Source organism: Hyaena hyaena, unplaced genomic scaffold, assembly GCF_003009895.1.
Source record: "Hyaena hyaena isolate Hyena2069 unplaced genomic scaffold, ASM300989v1 scaffold_333, whole genome shotgun sequence".
Classification (NCBI taxonomy): Eukaryota; Metazoa; Chordata; class Mammalia; order Carnivora; family Hyaenidae; genus Hyaena; species Hyaena hyaena.
In genome coordinates, this window is record NW_024080963.1 from 1807771 (window position 1) to 1829247 (window position 21477).

Here is a 21477-nt window from a genome sequence, read left to right on the forward strand (position 1 = left end):
AGGTGGAAACCTCTAAGGTCTGGTGCGTTGCTGAGTTGTACATGCTTGCCGAACAGGATACTGTGTATGGGAGTTTCTGACCAAGTGGAGGGTGCAGAGCCCAAAATGTGAGGGCCACACCGGAATAGGTTGGGCCTCCTTCTTCATAAGAAACATCTGCTGGTTTATTCTAGATCTGGACCAAGCCCTGGACCCGCATACACACATGGGCCCTGGGTGGGTACGGCCCTCACTGGGCGCTTAAAAGCCCTTTTGCTGGGACGTGACCACCAGCCTCCCTCTGGTGATGGCCTAGTTGTAGCTCTTCTGGGTGTCCAAGGCTTCTTTCCCCCCAACCTGCAGCTTGTCTTGGGTGATGAGATTGTTTTGTCTCCTCCTGCAGCGGCAGCACTTCCTGCTCCGTGAGCTGCGCGAGCCCGCCTTCTCCTCCACCTGCCAAAGCTTCTGCGCGGCCCCTCCTGCCGCAACTGCAGCTCGGGCAGCGGCTGGTTCTCCGCCCGATCCCAGGCCCTCACTCAGGTCGCGGTGCCCAGCGGTGTCCCGCAGCACCTTGCGCTCTGCCGGGACCCCGCCCGGGCCTCCTGCACCTTCTTCCGCACCTTGGAGGCGAACACCAGCCAGGGCGGAGACGCGCACAAAGATGGTACCCTCTACGCGCGCCCGCTCCGACGCACAACCCACGGCTCCTACGGCCGCCTCCTCCTTGTCACACACCCCTGTCTTTTGGGACTCAAAGGGATGCGCCGCGGGCGGACTCGCCACGCACCCGCCCTTGCACTTGGCCGGTAGGTCCTGGCTGGTCTTGAGGCCGCGCATGGGCAGCGGCAGCGGGGCGGGCCCCGGGCCCTGGCCCCGGCCCCGGCCCCGGCCCCCAGGCCTCCAAGAAGTTTACGTTTCTTAACGTCACTGTGCTCCAGTCACGTCTTCCTGAGGATACACCCTAGATGGAGATTTAGCAAGCACCTGATCTTTTCAATACCTGGAAGATGCGGGTACTAGCCATTGTGTGTTCTCTTTTCAAATGGTACATTTATCCCGATTTTATCTCTTTTGGGGATGGGACCGAGACACCTTCTTAACTGTAATTCTTAGCCCATTGAGTATTTGCCTTTTTCTCTAACAACAAACTTCAGGCTGTACATTCTTGGGTTGCATGTTTTCCTATAACGTGGTATGCTCAGTTTCATGGCCACTGTGATTTGGGGCAGAGGGAATAGGGGTTTTTAAGCACTCATTCATTTGCTCATCCACACACACCTATACTGAGCACCCCTTACTCCAGGCAGTGCTAGGTGCTGGGCATACAATAGTGAACAAGACAGACAACAGAGCCTTATGGAGTTTACATTCTAGTTCAGGGAAACGACTCAGATAAGAGGCCAGCGAAATAAATGGGACAATTACACAGCATGGTCAATGCTATGAAGAAAGTAAGACGATGTGATAAAAGGTAACATTTGGTTTGAGACTGAACGATGAGAATGAGCCCCCATGCGGGAAGAGCTGGGGCAGGGAACTGCCAGCATAATGGCCTTGGGGTGGGAAAACCAATGACTTTGAGGGACAGAAGGAGATGATGAAAGTCAGATCACAACTGTCATATAAAGAGTTTGCATATTATTCTAAGAGCAATAGAAAACCCTTGGAGGCTAAGCAACAAACAATATTTGATTTCTGTTCTTAAATATAAAACACAGTTAAAAACAGCATATAAACACAAAACATACAGCTGGGTGGAGAAGGGGATGTAGTGTCGATGGAATCAGAATCTGTTGTCTCCCCGGTGGCTTCCAAGCTGAAGGCAGCACCTTCTATGCAAACAGCAGGAGCAGGAAACTTTCTTTCTTTCTTTCTTTCTTTCTTTCTTTCTTTCTTTCTTTCTTTCTTTCTTTCTTTCTTTCTTTCTTTCTTTCTTTCTTCCTTTCCTTTCCTTTCCTTTCCTTTCTTTTCTTATTATTTTTAAAAATTTATATCCAAGTTAGTTAGCATATAGTGCAACGATTTCAGGGGTAGATTCCTTAATGCCTCTTACCTATTTAGCCCATCCCCTCCCTCACACCCCCTCCAGCAACTCTCTGTTTGTTCTCCATATTTAAGTCAATTATGTTTTGTCCCCCTCCCTGTTTTTATATTATTTTTGCTTCCCTTCCCTAATGTTCATCTGTTGTGTATCTTAAATTCCTCATATGAGTGAAGTCATATATCTGTCTTTTTCTGACTTATTAATTTCACTTAGCATAATACCCTCTAGTTCCATTCACGTAGTTGCAAATGGCAAGATTTTGTTCTTTTTTATTGTTGAGTAATACTCCACAATATTAGACACACACACATACATACCACATCGTCTTTATCCATTCATCTATCGATGGACATTTGGACTCCTTCCATACTTTGGCTATTGTTGATAGCACTGCTATAAACGTTGGGGTGCACATGCCTCTTCGAAACAGCACACCTGTACCTCTTGGATAAATACCTAGTAGTGCAATTGCTGGGTTGTAGGGTAGTTATGTTTTTAAGTTTTTGAGAAACCTCTATACTGTTTTCCAGAGTGGTTGCACCAGTTTGCATTCCCACCAGCAGTGCAAAAGAGATCCTTTCTCCGCATACTTGCCAACATCTGTTGTTGCTGGAGTTGTTAATTTTAGACATTCTGGCTGGAGTGAGGTGGTATCTCATTGTAGTTTTAATTTGTATTTTCCTGGTGATGAGTGATGTTGAGCATCTTTTCATGTGTCTGTTAGCCATCTGGATGTCTTCTTTGGAGAAATGTCTATTCATGTCTTTTGCCCATTTCTTCGCTGGATTATTTGTTTTTTTGGTGTTGAGTTTGATAAGTTCTTTATAGATTTTGGATACTAACGCTTTATCTGATACGTCATTTGCAAATATCTTCTCCCAATAGCTGGTTGCCTTTTAGTTTTGTTGATTGTTTCCTTTGCTGTGCAGAGCTTTTTATTTTGATGAGGCCTCAATAGCTCATTTTTACCTCTGGAGATGTGTTGAGTAAGAAGTTGCTGCAGCTAAGGTCAAAAAGGTTTTTTTCTCCTCTAGGATTTTGATGGCTTCCTGTCTTACGGTTAGGTCTTTCACCCATTTTGAGTTTATTTTTGTGTATGGTGTAAGAAAGTGGTCCAGGTTCATTTTTCTATGTTGCTGTCCAGTTTTCCCAGCACCATTGTGGAAGAGACTGTCTTTACTCCATTGGATGTTCATTCCTGCTCTGTCAAAGATGAGTTGGACGTACGTTTGTGGATCCATTTATAGGTTCTCTATTCTCTTCCACTGATCTGAGTGTCTGTTTTTGTGCCAGTACCACACTGTCTTGATGATTATGGCTTTGTAATATATCTGGAAGTTGGGGATTGTGCAGCCTTCAGCTTTGATTTTCTTTTTCAGGATTGCTTTGGCTATTTGGGGTCGGTTCCATATAAATTTTAGGATTGTTTGTTCTAGCTCTGTGAAGAATGCTGGTGGTATTGGATAGGGACTGCTGGAAACTATCCACTTTCAATTCCCCTCTCAAAACCACAGGTTTCTGGATCCCAGAGTTATGGAAAAGCCCTGTGTATGTATGAAGAGAGCAGAGAGGTGACAGGAGGACCCAGTCTTCAGGGCCCTAAGGGCTGGGAGAGGTCTTAGTTCCTTTTCCAGACTTGTCTAGACTTTGACCCTGGCTTTTTGGGCTAATGGGAAGTGACAGTTAATGGGAAGTGACAGTTAATGGAAAGTGACAGTTAATGGGAAGTGACAGTTAATGAGAAATGACAGTTAACGGATGATGAATTAATGATCCGACCACAGGACCTGTGTCACAGGAACTGAGGAAATATCAGTCCATGATAAGGAAAATGACAGAATAGTGAGATATGAGCAAAATACCCAATGAAATTACAAAAAAAAAAAAAATTAGCAAGTAGCAGGAAGAGGACCTCTAAGTCTTTTGATCCATAAAAGAAGCATAAATGGAACTTAAAAAGCCTTGTTATCCCAAAGTTTGATATAAAATAATGTCCTTCTCTGAAGTAAATTCGCAGCAGTATAAGCAGTCTTTAGGATGAGCATATAATTTATTCATGTTCTCTAATGTGCCCTTGACTTCCTGCCCAATTTATTTATGACAGGACTTTCTGTTTTATAAACCTCAAAATAAAGTTAGATGTAATCTTTTAGGAAGCCCATGTTTCTTAGAGTATTGAAAAGAAAAGTGAGATATTAGACATGTTTTATTTACTCATTTTTTTCCTTTTGAGGCGAGTACATTGAGAACCAATCCTTTCATTATAAACTAATAAAGTAAAAATTCTTATATATGTGTATATATATGTATATATATAAGTTCTTAGATATGTGTATGTGTATCTAAACATCTGTATCCATGTGTCTGTGTCTGTATCTATCTTCCCTAAGTAGATTATGGTTTAATTCTGATAAAATATACAAAATATAAAGTTTACATTAGCCGTTTTTAAGTGTACATTTTAGTGGCATTAAATATACTTGTATTGTTGTGCAGCCATTACCACCATCTTTCCAACTGGGCTTTTATTATTTTTTTATGAAGGAAATAAGAATAATTTTCTGTAAAATTATCACATTGCTATGGCATTTGGGACAGGTATTAAAGCTGGATCTTTTCTTTTTTCTTTTTTTATAAATATATTTTTTATCACCACTCAGCTTTTTTTTAATGCTTATTTATTTTTTATTAAAACATTTTTTTAAATATTTTATTTATTTCTAGGAGAGAGAGAGAGACAGCATGAGCAGGGGAGGGTCAGAGAGAGAGGGAGTCACAGACTCTGAAACAGGCTCCAGGCTCTGAGCTGGCAGTCAGCACAGAGCCTGGAGCGGGGCTCGAACCCACGAACCGCGAGATCATGACCCAAGCGAAAGTCGGACGCTTAACCGACTAAGCCACCCAGGCACCCCTAATGCTTATTTATTTTTTAAAGAGAGAGAGAGAGAGGCAGAGGGAAAGGGAAATAGAGAATCTGAAGTGGGGTCTGTACTGATAGCAGAGAACCCGATTTGGGGATCAAACTCAAGAGCCATGAGATCATGACCTGAGCCAAGGAAAATGCTTAATCTACTGACCCACCCAGGTGCCCCAGGATCTTATTTTCCATATTCTTAAAACTAACCCTCCAGAGTGTCGGATAAAACCATTTATTTAAAACCTACCTCTTCTAGGTGACTCCAAATGAAATACAAGTGACAAGACAAAACATGAACATATCATGAATGAAATTAAATTAGAATGAAATTAAATTACCTCATCAGTAATTAAAGAAGCAAAACAACAACTACTACCAAAAATCTTGATCCTTTTTCACACATCATATTAGCAAAGAGGGGAAAAAGAGGATGATAATATTTGGTGTTTCCAATGTGATAGTGGAATAATGCATTTTTGTGGGATGTGGTTTGACCCTATGTATCAGAATTTTAAATGAATACACCAGCCATCTTTCTCTTAGGACATAATTCTTTTTTTTTTTTTTTTTCATTCACTTCTTTTTTTTTTTTTTTTACAAATAGTTTATTGTCAAATTAGTTTCCACATAACACTCAGTGCTCATCCCCATAAGTGACCTCCTCTATGCCCATACCCCCTCCCCCCTACATCCATCAGTCCTCAGTTTTTGTCAGCATTCAAAACCATGAGTCTCTCATGGTTTGCCTCTCTCCCTTTCCCCCACCATTTCCCCCCTTCTTCTCCCCCTTGTTCCTCCGTCAAGTTCCTCCTAGTCCTCCTATACGTGCAAACATATGATATTTGTCCTTCTCTGCCTGACTTATTTCGCTCAGCATAACCCCCTCAAGGTCCATCCATGTTGCTACACATGGCCAGATTTCATTCTTTCTCATTGCCATGTAGTATTCCATGGTATAGATAAACCACATCTTCTTGATCCATTCATCTGTTGATGGACACTTAGGCTCTTTCCATGTTTTAGCTATTGTGGAGAGTGCTGCTATGAACATTGGGGTACATGTGCTCCTATGCCTCAGCATTTCTGTATCCCTTGGGTAAATTCCTAGCAGTGCTATTGCTGGGTCATAAGGGAGTTCTATTGTTAGTTTCCTGAGGAACCTCCACACTGTTTTCCAGAGGGGCTGTACCAGTTTACATTCCCACCAACAGTGTAGGAGGGTGCCCGTTTCTCCACATCCTCGCCAGCATCTAGAGTTCTCTGATTTGCTCATTTTAGCCACTCTGACTGGCGTGAGGTGGTATCTCAGTGTGGTTTTGATTTGTATTTCCCTGATGAGGAGGGATGCTGAGCATCGTTTCATGTGTCTGTTGGCCATCTGGATGTCCTCTTTGGAGAAGTGTCTGTTCATGTCTTCTGCCCATTTCTTCACTGGGTTGTTTGTTTTTCGGGCGTGTAGTTTGGTGAGTTCCTTATAGATTCTGGATATTAACCCTTTATCTGATATGTCATTTGCAACTATCTTTTCCCATTCCGTTGGTTGCCTATTAATTTTCTGGGTTGTTTCCTTGGCTGTGCAGAAGCTTTTAATCTTGATGAGGTCCCAACAGTTTATTTTTGCTCTTGATTCCCTTGCTTTTGGGGATGTGTCAAGTAAGAAGTTGCTGCGGTGGAGGTCAAGGAGGTTGTTTCCTGCTTTCTCCTCTAGGGTGTTGATAGTTTCCTGTCTCACGTTCAGGTCCTTTATCCATTTTGAGTTGATTTTTGTGCATGGTGTGAGAAAATGATCTAGTTTCATTCTTCTGCATGTTGCTGTCCAGTTCTCCCAACACCATCTGTTAAAAAGGCTGTCTTTTTTCCATTGGATATTCTTTCCTGCTTTGTCAAAGATCAGTTGGCTGTATACTTTTGGGTCCACTTCTGAGTTCTCAATTCTGTTCCATTGGTCTATGTGTCTGTTTTTGTGCCAATACCATACTGTCTTGAGGATGACAGCTTTGTAGTAGAGGCTGAAGTCTGGGATGGTGATACCTCCCGTTTTGGTTTTATTTTTCAGTATTACTTTGGCTATTCGGGGTCTTTTGTGGTTCCATACAAATTTTTGGATAGTTTGTTCTAGTTTTGAGAAGTATGCTGGTGCAATTTTGATTGGAATTGCATTGAATGTGTAGAGTGCTTTAGGAAGTAATGACATATTAACTATATTTATTCTTCCGATTCTTAGGACATAATTCTAAGGAGTTAATCACACAGATGTGGTAAGATAAATATGCACAAGGATGTTCACTGCAGAGTTGTTTATAGAATTAAAACGCTAGACAATTTAGTCTTTTTTCTAACTAAAATATTAGATTAAGGTAAGTAAATTCTGATACATTTACACCATGAAAGGTCTTGTTATCAATGAACATACAGATCTACATTGACATAGAAAGATTTATATCATACATGCTGAATGAAAGAGGTGGTTGTAGACGGGTATGCATAGTAATGACTCCATTTATATAAAAATGTGTATTTAAATATACATATGTGTGTTTGTGTGTAGATAGACAATGGATAGATGGATACCTGAAATGTTCTTCACTACAATGTTAACAGTCTTAATTGGTTAGATTTGCTTCCTGTTTGGGGTTCTATTTTCTAGTATATGACTTTTTTTTTTTTTTTTTTTACTACAAGTATGTTTTAGGTTTTACTATAAGAAAAAAACGCTTCCACTTTAGAATGAAATTAAATACTTCATCATGTTTAAAAATAAATAGAATGAGAGGAGAGGAATAGGTACAACTCTACAAATACAGATTTGATAATGTAGATAGAATGAACCATTCCTTACAAAACAAAAATGATCACAGTTCATCCAATTTGAAATAGATAATTTGAATACCTCTATAACTATTTTTCCCCCTCTATAACTATTAAGGAAGTTACATTTTTAATGTAAGTACTTCCAAGAAAGGACTCTCCAAACCTAGGTAATTTCACTGGAGAATTCTACCAAACATTTAAAAACGAATGAACACTGGGCACCAGGATAGTTCAGTAGGTTGAATGTGGAGCTTGCTTGAGATTCTCTCTCTGTGTGTCTGCCCCTCTCCCCATTCACGAACTTTCTCTCTCTGGAAAGAAAAAGTGAATAAGAATTTTATGCAATTTCTTTTTTGTAAGTATTTATTTATTTTGAGAGAGAGCAAGAGAGAGAGAGTGCGCTAAAGGGAGAGTGCACATGAGCAATTGCTTGAGCAGGTGAAGGGCAGAGAGAGGGAGAGAGAGAATCACAAGCAAGGTCTGAGCTGTCAGCACAAAGCCCTACTTGGGGCTCGATCTCACAAATGGCGACTATGAGATCAAGTCCTGAGCTGAAATCAAGAGTTAGATGCTTAACTGACTGAGTTACCCAGGTGCCCTTCTTCTTTTTCTTTTAATTTTGTGCATTTCTTTTTTTTTGAGAGTGGAAGAGGAGGAAACACTTCAAGATTCATTTTATGAAGCTAGTATTATACTGGAAACAGATAAAGACAGTACAACAAAAGAAAAATAAAGACTCATATCCTTAATGAATATACATGCAAAACTTTTTTGTTTCAAAATTTTACTTAAATTCTAGTTAGTTAACATATAATGTAATATTGGTTTCAGAACAGAATTTAGTGATTCATCACTCATGTATAACATTCAATGTTCATCATAACAAGTGCCCTCTTTAATACTCACTGCCGATTTAGCCCACCCCCCCACCCACTTCCCTCCATCAACCCTCAGCTTGTTCTCTATCAGTAAGAGTCGTATGGTTTGCTTCCTTTCTCTTTTATTCCCTCCTCCCCTATGTTCATCTGTTTTGTTTCTTTTTCTTTTTTTTTTTTAAATATTTATTTATTTCTAGGAGAGAGAGAGAGACAGCATGAGAAGGGGAGGGTCAGAGAGAGAGGGAGTCACAGACTGAAACAGGCTCCAGGCTCTGAGCTGGCAGTCAGCACAGAGCCCGACGCAGGGCTCGAACCCACGAACCGTGAGATCATGACCTAAGCGAAAGTCGGACGCTTAACCGACTAAGCCACCCAGGCACCCCATATTTTTTTTTCTTTAATGAGTATTTAATTTAATACTTTTAATAAGTATTTTAATTCATATAATCTCTTGAGATCAATAACATATTGTTTAAGTTTTCTGTGTAAGAGTGCATTCCTAAATAGGCCCAAGGCAACTGCTGGCAAAAGGGTTAAAGAGTAATTTCATTTTAAAATGAATGCCAAAAATCAACTTTATAAAATAACTTTATCAATGTGAGTCATTTTAAAAAGAAATAATAAGACTTGACATACATGTATCAAATTGTACTCTCATTCACTGACATTAGCACACCTCCACAAACAAATTAATACAAGGTCAAATACATAAATATATGCATAAATACCAGAACCCAAAGTGACATGTAGACATATACCACAGGTGCTTACATACATATACATAAACATGTAGTCCAGTCAGATATAACCCAGACAGAAAACAAATGGTGATCTACAAGACACTCAATAATATTGTACCCTTTTCATTGCTGGTGAAAACAGTTCACAATAAAATTGAGTTTAATATAATGCTCATCCCTTAAATAATGGAAACAGAAAAAGAAGCCAGACTCTAAAGTCATTCCTATAGACATTTAGTTTCTCATAAAAATGTAATAGCACAGAGGATGGGGACTCCTACCCTAACTAGAATAAAGATAATTTTCTAAAAGAGACCACTGATAGTGAACAGAGAAACATTCTGTAAAATGAGCTAAATTCTTTTCACTTTAAAGGCCCTCCTAGAGATTTGCTGCTGCTCTACTTCACGACTTGGGGAGGCAAAACTAAAAAAGCTGTTGCTGGGTTCAGGAGCTGTGGGAGAACCCACAAAAAATGGTCTGAACTGAAAATCTCCATCTCCACCACCCCGATTTCGAACTGGTGTACCGTCCAAAGGAAACTTGGAGTTGTTCCCTAATGAAAAGCCAAAAACACCAGACTGTGCAATCATGGATGGTTCAAGGGTACTTTCTTGGTTAGCAATAGTGATGTTCCACAGCCTAAGGCTATCATACAGGCCTTGGAGCTTTTGATACTGACGATTTCGCTCCATAAGTTTCTCAGAGATGTCACTGAACTTTTTCTTATATTCTTCTAGCACTTTCTTCATGGAGGTGACTTCCCCCTTCATTGAAGTCAATTCTATACCCTTACTCTGTATTTGCTGAGTATATATCTTCTCCATCTGTTTCAGATGGCCCTCAGCCTTGCTGAAATTGTATTCTTGATAGAGACGCTCCTGATGTACCTGAAAAAATATGGAATGCTTCACGAATTTGCGTGTCATCCTTGCGCAGGGGCCATGCTAATCTTCTCTGTATCGTTCCAATTTTAGTATATGTGCTGCCGAAGCGAGCACTCATCTGTTTTGTTTCTTAAATTCCACATATGAATGAAGTAATACAGGTCTCTGACTGACCTATTTTGCTTAGGATAATACACTCTAGCTCCATCCATGTCATTGTAAATGGGAAAATTTCATTCTTTTTGATGGCTAATATTCCATTGCATATATCTTTATCCATTCATCAGTCAATGAATGGGCTCTTCCAGTTTGGCTATTGTTGATAATGCTGCTATAAACATCAGGGTGCATGTGTTTCTTCAAATCTGTATTTTTTATCCTTTGGGTAAATATCTCTCAGTGCAATTGCTAGGTCATAGGGTAGTTCTATTTTAAGGGTAGTTCTATTTTTAACTTTTTGAGGAACCTCCATACTGTTTTCCAGAGTGGTTGCATAACTTTGCATTCCCACTAATATTGTGAGAGGGTTCCCCTTTCTCCACATCCTCACCAACACCTGTTGCTTCCTGTGCTATTAATTTTAGCCATTCCAATAAGTGTGAGGTGATATATCATTGTAGTTTTGTTTTGTATTTCCCCAATGATGAGTGATGTTGAGCATCTTTTCATGTGTCTGTTAGCCGTCTGAATATCCTCTTTGGAAAAATGTCTATTCATGTCTTATGCCCATTACTTAACTGGATTATTTATTTCTTGGGTATTGAGTTTGATAAATTCTTTATATATTTTGGGTACTAACTCTTTATCCAATATGTCATTTGCACATATCTTCTCTCATTCTGTAGGTTGCCTTTTAGTTTTGTTGGTTGTTTCCTTCACTGTGCAGAAAATTTTTATCTTGATGAGGTCCCAATAGTTCATTTTTGCTTTTGTTTTCCTTGTCTTCAAAACTGTGTCTAGTGAGAAGTTGCTATGGTTGAGGTCAAAAAGGTGCTGCCTGTGTTCTCCTCTATGATTTTGGTGGTTTCCTATCTTACATTCAGGTCTTTCATCCATTTTGAATTTACTTTTGTGTATGGTAAAAAAAAAAAGTGGTCCAGTTTCATTCTTCTATAGATGCAAAACTCCTCAACAAAATATTAGCAAATAGATTTCAGCAATGTACACAATATATACAAAGACTTATTTGTTCTAGAGATGCAAGTCCAGTTCAGTATTTGAAGATGAATCAAATATAATCTACTGTGTTAACAAGCTAAAGAAGAAAATCACATAATTACATTAATTGACACAGAAAGAGAATTTCACAAAATTTAAAACCTATTCATGATATAAATTCTCAGAAAATATAAATTCTCAGAAAAATAGGAATAGGTGAGAACTCTCTCAAGTTGATAAAGAACACCTACAAAAAACCTACAGCTACCATTATACATAATGGTGAAACAGTGCATGGATGCTTGACCCCTGTATTAGTGTGCTAGAACTGCCATAACAAAGTACCAGACTCAGTGGCTTAAATAACAGAAACTTATTTTCTCATAATTCTAGAAGCTATAGCAAAGTGTTAACAGGGATGGTTTCTTAGGAGGCTTGTCTCCTTGGCCTCCGGATGTCCATCTTCTGTGGTATCTTGACAGTCTTCCCTCTATGAGTCTGTTTCCTAATCTCTTCTTTAAAAAATTTTTTTCCTAATGTTTATTTTTGAGAGAGAGAGTGAGAGAGAGAGAGACAGACAGACAGAGCGTGAGAGCAGGGTTGGGGCATAGAGAATAGGAGACACAGAATCTGAAGCAGGCTGTAGGCTCTGAGCTGTCATCACAGAGTCTAACACAGGGCTTGAACTCATGAACTGTGAGATCATGAACTGAGCCGAAGTTGTATGGCTTAACTGATAGAGTCACCCAGGTACCCATGGTTCTAATCTCTCCTAATAAGGATATTAGTCATTTTGGATTAAGGCCCACGCTAAATATCTCATTTAATTTATTTACAAATTTAAAGACGCTGTCTTTAAATAAAGTCACATGAAGTCACATTCTGAGGCTCTGAGGGTTAGAAATCTAGTATAAGAATGGGGGCGGGGGACACAATTTTGGCCCATAACACTCCCTAGTTTTGGGAACAAGTTAAAGATACCAACTTTCACCACTCTTATTCTATTATAGTACTAGAAATTTCAGCCAGGACAATAAGAGAGGAAAAAGAAATAAAAGGCACATACATGCAAAGGAAGAAATAAAATCATTCCTATTTGCAAACAATATGATTGTCTTGATCCTAAGAAATCTACAAAAAACTCCTAGAACTCATAAATGAGTTTAACACATTCACGTGATACAGTATAGATGTGCAAATGTCAAATGTATTTCTGTATGCCAGCAATGAACATGTAGACACTGAAATTAAGAATACTGTACCATTTACAGCTGCTTAGAAAAAAAGTCATCCTTGAGTGTAAGTCTAACAACATGTACAGGATTTGTATACTGAAAACTACATAAAGCTGCTGAAAGAAATCAAAACAAACCAAATAAATGGAGAGGCATATATTCATGGATTGGAAAACTCAGCATAGCCAAGATGATAATTCTCCCCAAACTGACAGAAAAATCTAATGCAATTCCTATCAAAATCTCATTGAGACTTACTTTTTTAGATATTAGATAAGGTTATAATTTATGAGAAAAGGCAAAGAAGTTGGGTTAACTAAAGCAATTTTGAAAAAGAATAGAGTGGGACAAATCAGTCTATCCAATTTCAAGACTTCTTATGTAGCTATAGTAATCAAGACTTGCAGCACTGGTAGAAAGTAGACAGTTGACTAAAGGGACAACATGATGAACCCAGAATAAAACCCATGTAAATATGCCAACTGATTTCTGACAAAGATGCAAAAGCAAGTCAATAGAAAAAAGGTAGCCTTTTTAACAAATGATCATAGAGTGATTGGATATCCATAGGGAAAAAAATGAACCTTGACCCACCTTACACCTTATCACTCAAGATAGATCACAGACTTAAGTGTAAAATATAGAATTATAACATTTCTAGAAAAGAATAGGAGAAAAATCTTCAAAATCTATGGCGAGACAGAGTTCTTAGACTTGACATTAAAAAACAGTTCTAGAGAGGTAAGGTTGATAAATTGGACTTTGGCAAAACTAAGACTTTTGTTCTATGAAAGACTCTGTTAAGAGGATGAAAAGACAAGCTCAGAATGGAAGAAAATACTTGCAAACCATATATCCTGCAAAGGACTAGTATCTAGAATACATAATGAACTAATTCACTTGTATAAAAAGCAAACAATCTAGTTAGAATATGGGCAAAATACATGAAGAAACATTTCACCGGAGAAGATATATAGATGGCAAATAAGCACATGAAAATATTCTCAATGGCGTTGGCTATTACGGACATGCAAATTAAAATCACAATGAAATATCATTACAGGCCTATCAGAATGGTTACAATGGGACACCTGGGTGGCTCAGTGGGTTAAGCATCCAACATCGGCCCAGATCATGATCTCTTGGTTCTTGGGTTTGATACCGCATCAGGCTCTGTGCTGATAGCTGGGAGCCTGGGACCTGTTTCAGAGAGGACCTGTGTCTCCCTCTCTTTTTGCCCCTCCCCTGCTTGCACTCTGTGTCTCTTTCAAAAATAAACAAATACTAAAAAAAAGAACGGCTAAAATAAAAAATAGTGGCAACACCAAATGTTGGCAAGGATGGGAAGAAACTGGATCTCCCATAGATTATTGGTGAGAATATAAAATATTACAGCCACTCATTCTAGAAAATAGTATGGCAGTTTCTTGTAGAACTGAACATACAGCTGCCATAGAAACCAGCAATAGTACTCCTGAGCATTTATTCTAGAGAAATGGAGACTTACGTACAAAAATCTATCCATGAACAATTATAGCAGCTTGATTAGTAATAGCCTAAATCTGGAAACAAGCCTGATGTTCTCCGCAGGTAAATGGTTAAACACACAGTGGTACATTCACACCATGGAATACTATTTAGCAACACAGAGAATGATTGATTCACACAACAACCTGGATGAGCCTGTAGAGAATTAAATCCCCAAAGAGTACATGCTATATGATTCCATGTATGCAACATTCTGTACTGCTGTACTTATGGAAATGTTAGATGAATGGTTGCTGGGGGTTAAGGAGGGAGGGAGGCAGATGTGGCTATAAAAGGCCACCATGAGGGACACTTACGGTGGTGGAGCTCTTCTGTATCTTGACTGCATCATGGTCGGTATCCTGGTTATGATACTGTAATATAGCTTTGCAAGATGTTACTACTGGGGGAACAGGGTAAAGGCTACACAGGATCTCTCTGTATTATTTCCTACAACTGCGTGTACATTTACAATGACCTCAGAAAGAAAAGTTTAATTAAAAAAAAAAAAAAGACACTATCTGCTTGTTCTGTTCTCCGGCTCCCCTTTCCTGGCACTTGCTTTGACCTATTAGGGAGGCCCTGTTCTTATGTTTTTCCTGTGGCCCAGGAAGAAACTGACACATCAGTTCACCGGTATTTCTGATGACTCTTCCAAATATGTCAGGGAAGACCGCTATTTGTCAGCCTGTATGGGAAGAAGCACAAACATTTCCATAGCAGATTTCTGTGACTTCTGTGGTTAAAATTGGCAACAGGGACAGTAGTGAATTACAACATGAATTCCCATGGGAGAATCCATGCGGAAAATAATTAGAGTTTAGAGCTCTCTGTTATGTTCCCTACAGCTGGAGAGGAAGCCAGCAGCGAAGAAGTTAGTAAACAACCCTAAGTGGATTTGCAGCATTTTGCAAACTTACCACAGCTTCTTCGACTTCTCCCTTGCCCCTGTCCCACGGGAGAATGGACGCAATTGAATTTAGATGGATCACTGTAAGAAATCTATCTTTTCAGTTCACTTTTGGATTGTTTCTTGGTATTCCTTTTCTTTTTCTATCAGTATTTGAATTTTTTAAATTAGAGAATATATACATACATCCATGTATCTATATATTTTAATGTTTATTTATTTTTTAGAGGGGGAGGGGCAGAGAGAGACTGGGAGAGAGGATCTGAAGTGGACTCTGTGCAGACATCATAGAGTCCAATGTGGAGCTCGAACCCACCAACCTGAGCTGAGGTTGGATGCTTCACCAGCTGAGCCCCCTGGGCGATCTGTTTGTTTGTTTGTTTTAATAACCAAAAAGGAACTTATGTTTACTGATCACCAACACGTTGTGCTGTGCATTTTACATTTGTTATGTAATTCTCTTGGCAGGGTGGTTGCTGTTTTCCCCATTTTTCTAGATGAGGAAATTAAAACTCAGGTTATGTGACTTCTCCAAAGGTCAGATAGCCAGTAAATGTCAGAGGCGGCTTAATGACACAGGTCTACCTGGCCCCAGTGCCGTATTTATCATCTCTCTCTCTCTCTCTATCCGTCCACCCATCTATTTATCTATCCCAGGTAGTAAAAATCTACATTGTACAAGCTGAACTGTCACTTTCACATGGGTGGCGTGTAAATTCTAAATTAGCGTATTTAATGCACTCACTAGGGTGAAAAAAGAAGAGTTTTAAAACAAGTGTCCAGCTCAGGTCAATGTTAGCCTTAGAGTCTTAGGTGGTTTCCTTGTTGAGGACGAATATCTATGTCCAAATGAAATTTTCTCTCCTGATTTGCTTATGGCTTTTATACTGATGTGCTTTACATCCTAGAGCCTAGCACCAGTGCAAACCCAGGTGCAAACTCTCTAGTTTCCAGAGAAGGGAATGGAGTGCTCCGCATTGCACAGTGAGAGTCAGTTAGAGCTCAGAGTGATGGTCTCTAGGCCAGTGCTCTTTTCAGCCTAGCGTGTTGCTATTGAAAGAATACTGGGTTTATTTTCCACGCTCATAACCTCTTTGTATGGGAGAAAGCCTGGGCTAGTGCTTAAGATCACAAACGCTGAAATCATCTGGCCCCACCTCCAGGATATGTGACATGAAACAAACTGTTAACTCCACAAGGCCTGTTTCCTCTTCTGTCAACTGGGATAATAGTAGTACCAACCTCCTAGGACTGTGGTGACAATTAGATGAAGTACTGCACGTAAGTGCTCAGGACGGAGTCTGGCCCACAGCAAACATCGGAGAAGCTTTAGATAGTACAGTATTTAAGTAAGGGGTTTGCGAGGGTGTCATAAAGAGGTGCCAAGTACTCACGGTGATGGTTTATTTCTAAGGCACTGGAGACAGGTAGACCTGTGTCGTTAAGCTGCCTCTGACATTTGCTGGTCGTCTGACCTTTGGAGAAGTCACATAACCTGTCTGAGCTTTAATTCCCCCAACTAGAAAATAGGGGAAATAGTACCTACCTTGCCGAGAGAATTAAACAACACATGTAAAATGCTTAGCACAACCTACTTGCACTCAATAAATAAGAGTGCGTTTTCCCTTTTTGCTTATTGAAGCAGTTACATAGCTTTAGTTTGAAATGCTGCCTTCTGGCTGCCAGGTGGCTTCTGGGGTCACTCGCTATGAATGTGGCCATAATTTAATCTGGAACAAAAGTAGCTCCAAAACTCCCCCCAAATAGGGGAACACGTTTTATGTCACCCATGCTTTAGAACATATGCGATATCCATCTCGTAAGTGGTGTTTTGGTTATTGTTTTAATACTTCAAGGGAAGCAGTTGTAACCACCTGGAAGGTGTCAGGATGTAGAGGAAGGTCAGGGCTTTGGGCTCATAAAATGTTGGGCAGGAGCGCTAAAGGGCTGTGTGCTAGCTGTGGATTCTGGGATTGTGGGACTCTAGTCGCCCTTGCTCATTCAGGGGAGATTAGAGAGAAAAACATAGCCATTGAAGGGCTGCTGTGAATATCAAGCTGTACATAAAACACAGAAGAGTGGAGCCCCTGGGTGGCTCGGTCGGTTAGTGAAGCATCTGACTTCCACTCAGGTCATAATCTCATGGCTCGTGAGTTTGAGCTCCACATCAGGCTCGGTGCTATCAGTCTGCTTCAGATCCTGTGTCTCCATCTCTCTGTGCCCCTCTCTGACCCCCATTCTGTCTCTCTCTCTTTCTCAGAAAGAGAAATTTAATTTTTAAAAAATTAAAAAAACCCAGAAAAGTAATAATAGCTACAATTTATTGAGCATTTATTATGTGCCACACATTGTTCTAATTATTACATTTAATTGTCGCAAACATCCTGGGGGTATGTAGGTACAATTACCTACAATTTTGTGGATTAAAAACTCAGGTAGGCACAAAGAACTTGTTACCTGCCCAAGATCACACAGCTAGTTAAGTGGTAGAGTCTGGATTTAAACACAACCATTGTGGTTCCAAAGTCCAAGCAATTAGCTGCCAAGCACTACTGTCACACTGGCACATAATAGGTAATAGATAAATATTAGTTTCTCATTCTTTCACCAAAGATAAGTTTGTTGAATTGGGAGCCATTTTCAGAGTTGGGGAAAATGGTGTCACACCCTCCTCCCCCAGCCTCCTCAGAAAGAGTTAATCCAGGGACTAACTAATTAATAATGAGTGTACTTTTTTATATTTAATGATGCAATAATAAACTCTAGGAGCACAGTAGAATGTTTAGCTAGTGCTTAATGAAATATATATTTCTAACATTTTTATGGAAAAATTTTAAACCAAAGCCAATGGCGAAGGAACGATTGTAAAAATCAAAGCAGATAAAAAAGTTATAGGAAGGGGAATGAATGGTTTTCCAGTATCTGTTATCTCCCAAGCCCTATGCCGCATGATTTCCCATCCTGCTTTTGTGTAATTTTCATAACAATCCTAAGAGAGAGAGTCTGTGCTGGTGTATGGATGAGGAAACTGTGGTTCACAAAGGCTGAGGAGATTGCTCAAGCTCACGTATCCAGAGAGAGTTGGGGCCAAGATTCAAACCAATCATGTCTGAGTCCTCAGCTGATGGCTTCCACTCCATCTCTGCCTCTGTTCCAGGAAATCACAGGGCCATATTCCTAACGACTTTGCTAAGATTTGCAAGTCATGAAGTGTCTTTGGCTGGAATTTTCAGTGGCTGTGCATGGGTTATTCCCAGAAAATCTTGCTCCTAAGTACAGCTGCCAAATGAATTGGGTGCAGGAGAAGGTTCTCTTCCCCTCTGAGCCAGGACAAGGTCTTAGCTTGCTATTTGCTTACCACGGGCACTGACATTCTACTGCTTCCTCTGAATTGAGCAGGGGTCCAAACTTGACACTTAGTTCTGTTCCTCTGAAATGCACACAGGCCTGGAGTAAATGGAGGGCCCATCGGGTAGGCCCCGCAGGGGACTATTTATATGAACCGCCAAGGAGGATTCTGGCAAAGAATTTGTCCTCAGGTTAGAGTCAAGGCACACCAGTGTGATCTAATCCTTTGCTTCCAGATCAGAGAGGAGAGATGTTTGTCTTCTTGCCAAGCCCCAAGCACTCTGGTCTTGAGCCACAGGGGGCAAAGGCTGGGAGTAGAAATGGAAAGGATGGTCTGACTAAAATCCCTTTGATTGGGACTCACATATTATACATAACACCACCAAGGCGGATCTGTAGAATGTGGAGGCCTCAGCTGCCACAAGCCAGCACCCAACAGGAAGAGCTTGAGATGTCTAAGGAGAGGTGAGGAGCCTCAAGGGTAGGTACATGGGAGACACACCCTGGAATCCCTAGAGCCCTGAAGGGGCCCATGTCTTGAACTGACTTTGAAGGACCCACCCCAGCAAGTGGGGTAGATTCAAAGAAATAATTTTGATATTATACCGATCCCATTTCTCCTCCCAGGTTGGGTATGTAGAAGAAACGTTGGGTTAGGATATGCTACCAGAATGTCTCTTATCCCCAGAGATATAATTTATGACCTCTTAATTTAATCTGGAGGAGACACCTCACAGATGTTACTTAAACAACAGCACAATATGTAACTTCAAACTGAGATAAATCCAGTGAGTGGGAAGTACAGGGTGCTCTGCTGGTGTATAAAGGAGAATCTGAGTGGCCTAGGGGAGGGGTGAGAGAATAATAAGGAGAGGTGTCCCAGAGGGTGTGACGTATGGATGGGGAATGGTGCGAAGATCCTGCAGCAGATGTAAAGAAGTCACATAAATTACCAACTACGAGAAGGGCAGCAGAACAAGATGCATGGGATATTTCTTCTCTGATTTACATTTTAGAGCAGAGTTGCATTTATAAAAACAGAAGCTAGTGCTTGAAGGGTCTGTCTTGAGTTGGTTGGCTTTGCCTTTCAATGTACATGGACTAGGGCATCCAATGACCCAGACTCTATGCCTCATTCGCCAACAAGTTGTATGGGTTTAAGCAGATTTCATAATCTCCATTTTTCTACATATGAATTTTTAAAAAATGTTTATTTATTTTTGAGAGAGAGAGAGTGTGTGTGTAAGTAGGGGAAGGGCAGAGAGAGACGGAGACACAGAATCTGAAGCAGGTTCCAGGCTCTGAGCTGTCAGCACAGAGCCCAATGTGGGGCGTGAACCCATGAACCGCAAGATCATGACCTGAGCCAAAGTCAGACGCTTAACTGACTGAGCCACCCAGACACCCCTCCATTTTTCTACATATAGAAGAGGACAGAGAAAGGAGTGGAGTCTGCCAGATGATCTCTACAAGTCCTTCTGGTGCTTGAAAAAAAATCTAATAGCTGCTTTTAAAGAGGCTGCTAATATTTAACTTTTAGAAAAAGAGCTTATTCCTTTGACTTCATAATTCCTTTGAAGTATCCGGTCTTCCCTGTTGACTCTCAGAGTTGGCCTTAGGAGAATAGGGCTTATTTTACAATCATGTGAGGTCTCATGATTTTATTGAACACATGTCATTCATTCACATCTGGTCCAGGTGCTGAGTATTCAAAGGAGATTAAGATGTGTCACTACGTCCACCAAATACCCAGTCCACCGTCAACTTGGAGAACGAACATATTAGCAGGTAATTACCATATAAAGTGATAAATACATTGCTAGAGATAAACAGAAGTTGTGAAAGGAAACTGGAGGAAGGCCTCCTGATGCACGTATGAGAATAATATAGGTGATTACACTGAGGATATAAAAAATTGATGTGTCAAACATAGCAGATGCTTCATGAATGGATGTAACTGAACAAGTGAATAAATTGTATTGCTGTTATTTTACTTCAGATGGCTAGACGGCCGGTTCTAAGACCTCTGTTATTGTTTGTTCATGTCATAAAAGGAAAAGAATTAATAATGGTTGCAATTGTTGTGATTCTGAAGAGTACCCAGGTGCTGTACATACCCACATGGGTAATATTTGCCTGCACCGTATTTTCCCCCCTAACTTTTCATTAGGTGTTTGTTTCTACTCTGAATCTTTCCTCCCAGAGACTAGAGAGACTGCCCTTGGCCATTTTCATCTTATTGCGTTAAATTGTGTTTAGAAAGGAATGGGTTCAATGTATATAACACAAGAGACAGGTGGAAGACTAAAACCTGGGGGAGAGAAATTCAATAAAAGCTTCCTTCCCAAGGATGGGAGCACCAGAGGAGGTGATAGGAGCCTGTGAAATGATGCAGTCATTACCGAGCTTGGAGAGAGCAAGGCTGGAAAGATTGTAGTTTTCCCTCATCCTTTAATTTGTTCTGAACACTTGCTATAGGAAAAAATGGGATTGGAAGCCCTAAGTGCAAATCATCAGCTTCAGAAGAAAAATGTTACTTTTATGCTGTCCATTAAAACATTTACCTGCTCCATATGCTCCAGCACTTACCAGAGAAAGAGGAATTTGCCCAATGAAAATTGAGAGCACATTTCTGAAAAATTGTTTTCCATAAATCTTGCAAATTACTGTGCTCAAATATTCTAGGTCGTAGCCAGTCCGACCTCTAGGGAGCGATTATCAGGGAAATAACCATGAACAGCAATAAGATCCCGCACAGATCTCACTAGCAACACCAGGATGTGACCTTTTTGTGCAAGACGCATTCATGTGGGCCCGTCTGAGTTGCCAGGAGCACTGTAATTAATGGGGCACCAGAGAATGGCTTCTTCTCTACGAGCTGCTAATTAGTACTCCCAGAGACGCAGATCCCGTACTAGAGCCAGGTGTCACGTTCCGATCCTGCTTGCTGAGCGGAATTGGATGAGCGTGTAAGGGCTACACAGACTAAATCCCAGGACCACACTGCTGTGGTCCTTTCTTTTCTCCCAAAGTGATCCCACAG

At 40.4% G+C, this 21477-nt stretch overlaps 1 protein-coding gene and 1 non-coding gene across 2 annotated transcripts; both read right to left on the bottom strand.

The window, feature by feature from the left end:
• Positions 1-9585: 9585 nt before the first annotated feature.
• LOC120243111 (E3 ubiquitin-protein ligase CCNB1IP1-like) lies at positions 9586-21238 on the bottom strand. The gene is made up of 2 exons (XM_039249133.1): positions 21137-21238; positions 9586-10259 (listed from the first exon to the last, which is right to left on the bottom strand). The coding sequence occupies exons 1-2, from the start codon at positions 21236-21238 to the stop codon at positions 9723-9725; spliced, it is 639 nt and encodes a 212-aa protein (XP_039105064.1). The 3' UTR covers positions 9586-9722.
• LOC120243140 lies at positions 10264-10370 on the bottom strand. Its single transcript, XR_005531230.1, has one exon. It is a non-coding gene; the product is annotated as a U6 spliceosomal RNA (small nuclear RNA).
• Positions 21239-21477: the final 239 nt, after the last annotated feature.

What these genes read in the sequence shown, in the direction of transcription:
- LOC120243111 (XM_039249133.1), bottom strand. Translation starts at nt 21,238, where the DNA reads ATGCGTCTTGCACAAAAAGGTCACATCCTGGTGTTGCTAGTGAGATCT. An exon ending in CTGATAATCGCTCCCTAGAG is followed by an intron (nt 10,260 to 21,136) that starts GTCGGACTGGCT and finishes ATATTTTTTCAG; the next exon opens with GTACATCAGGAGCGTCTCTA.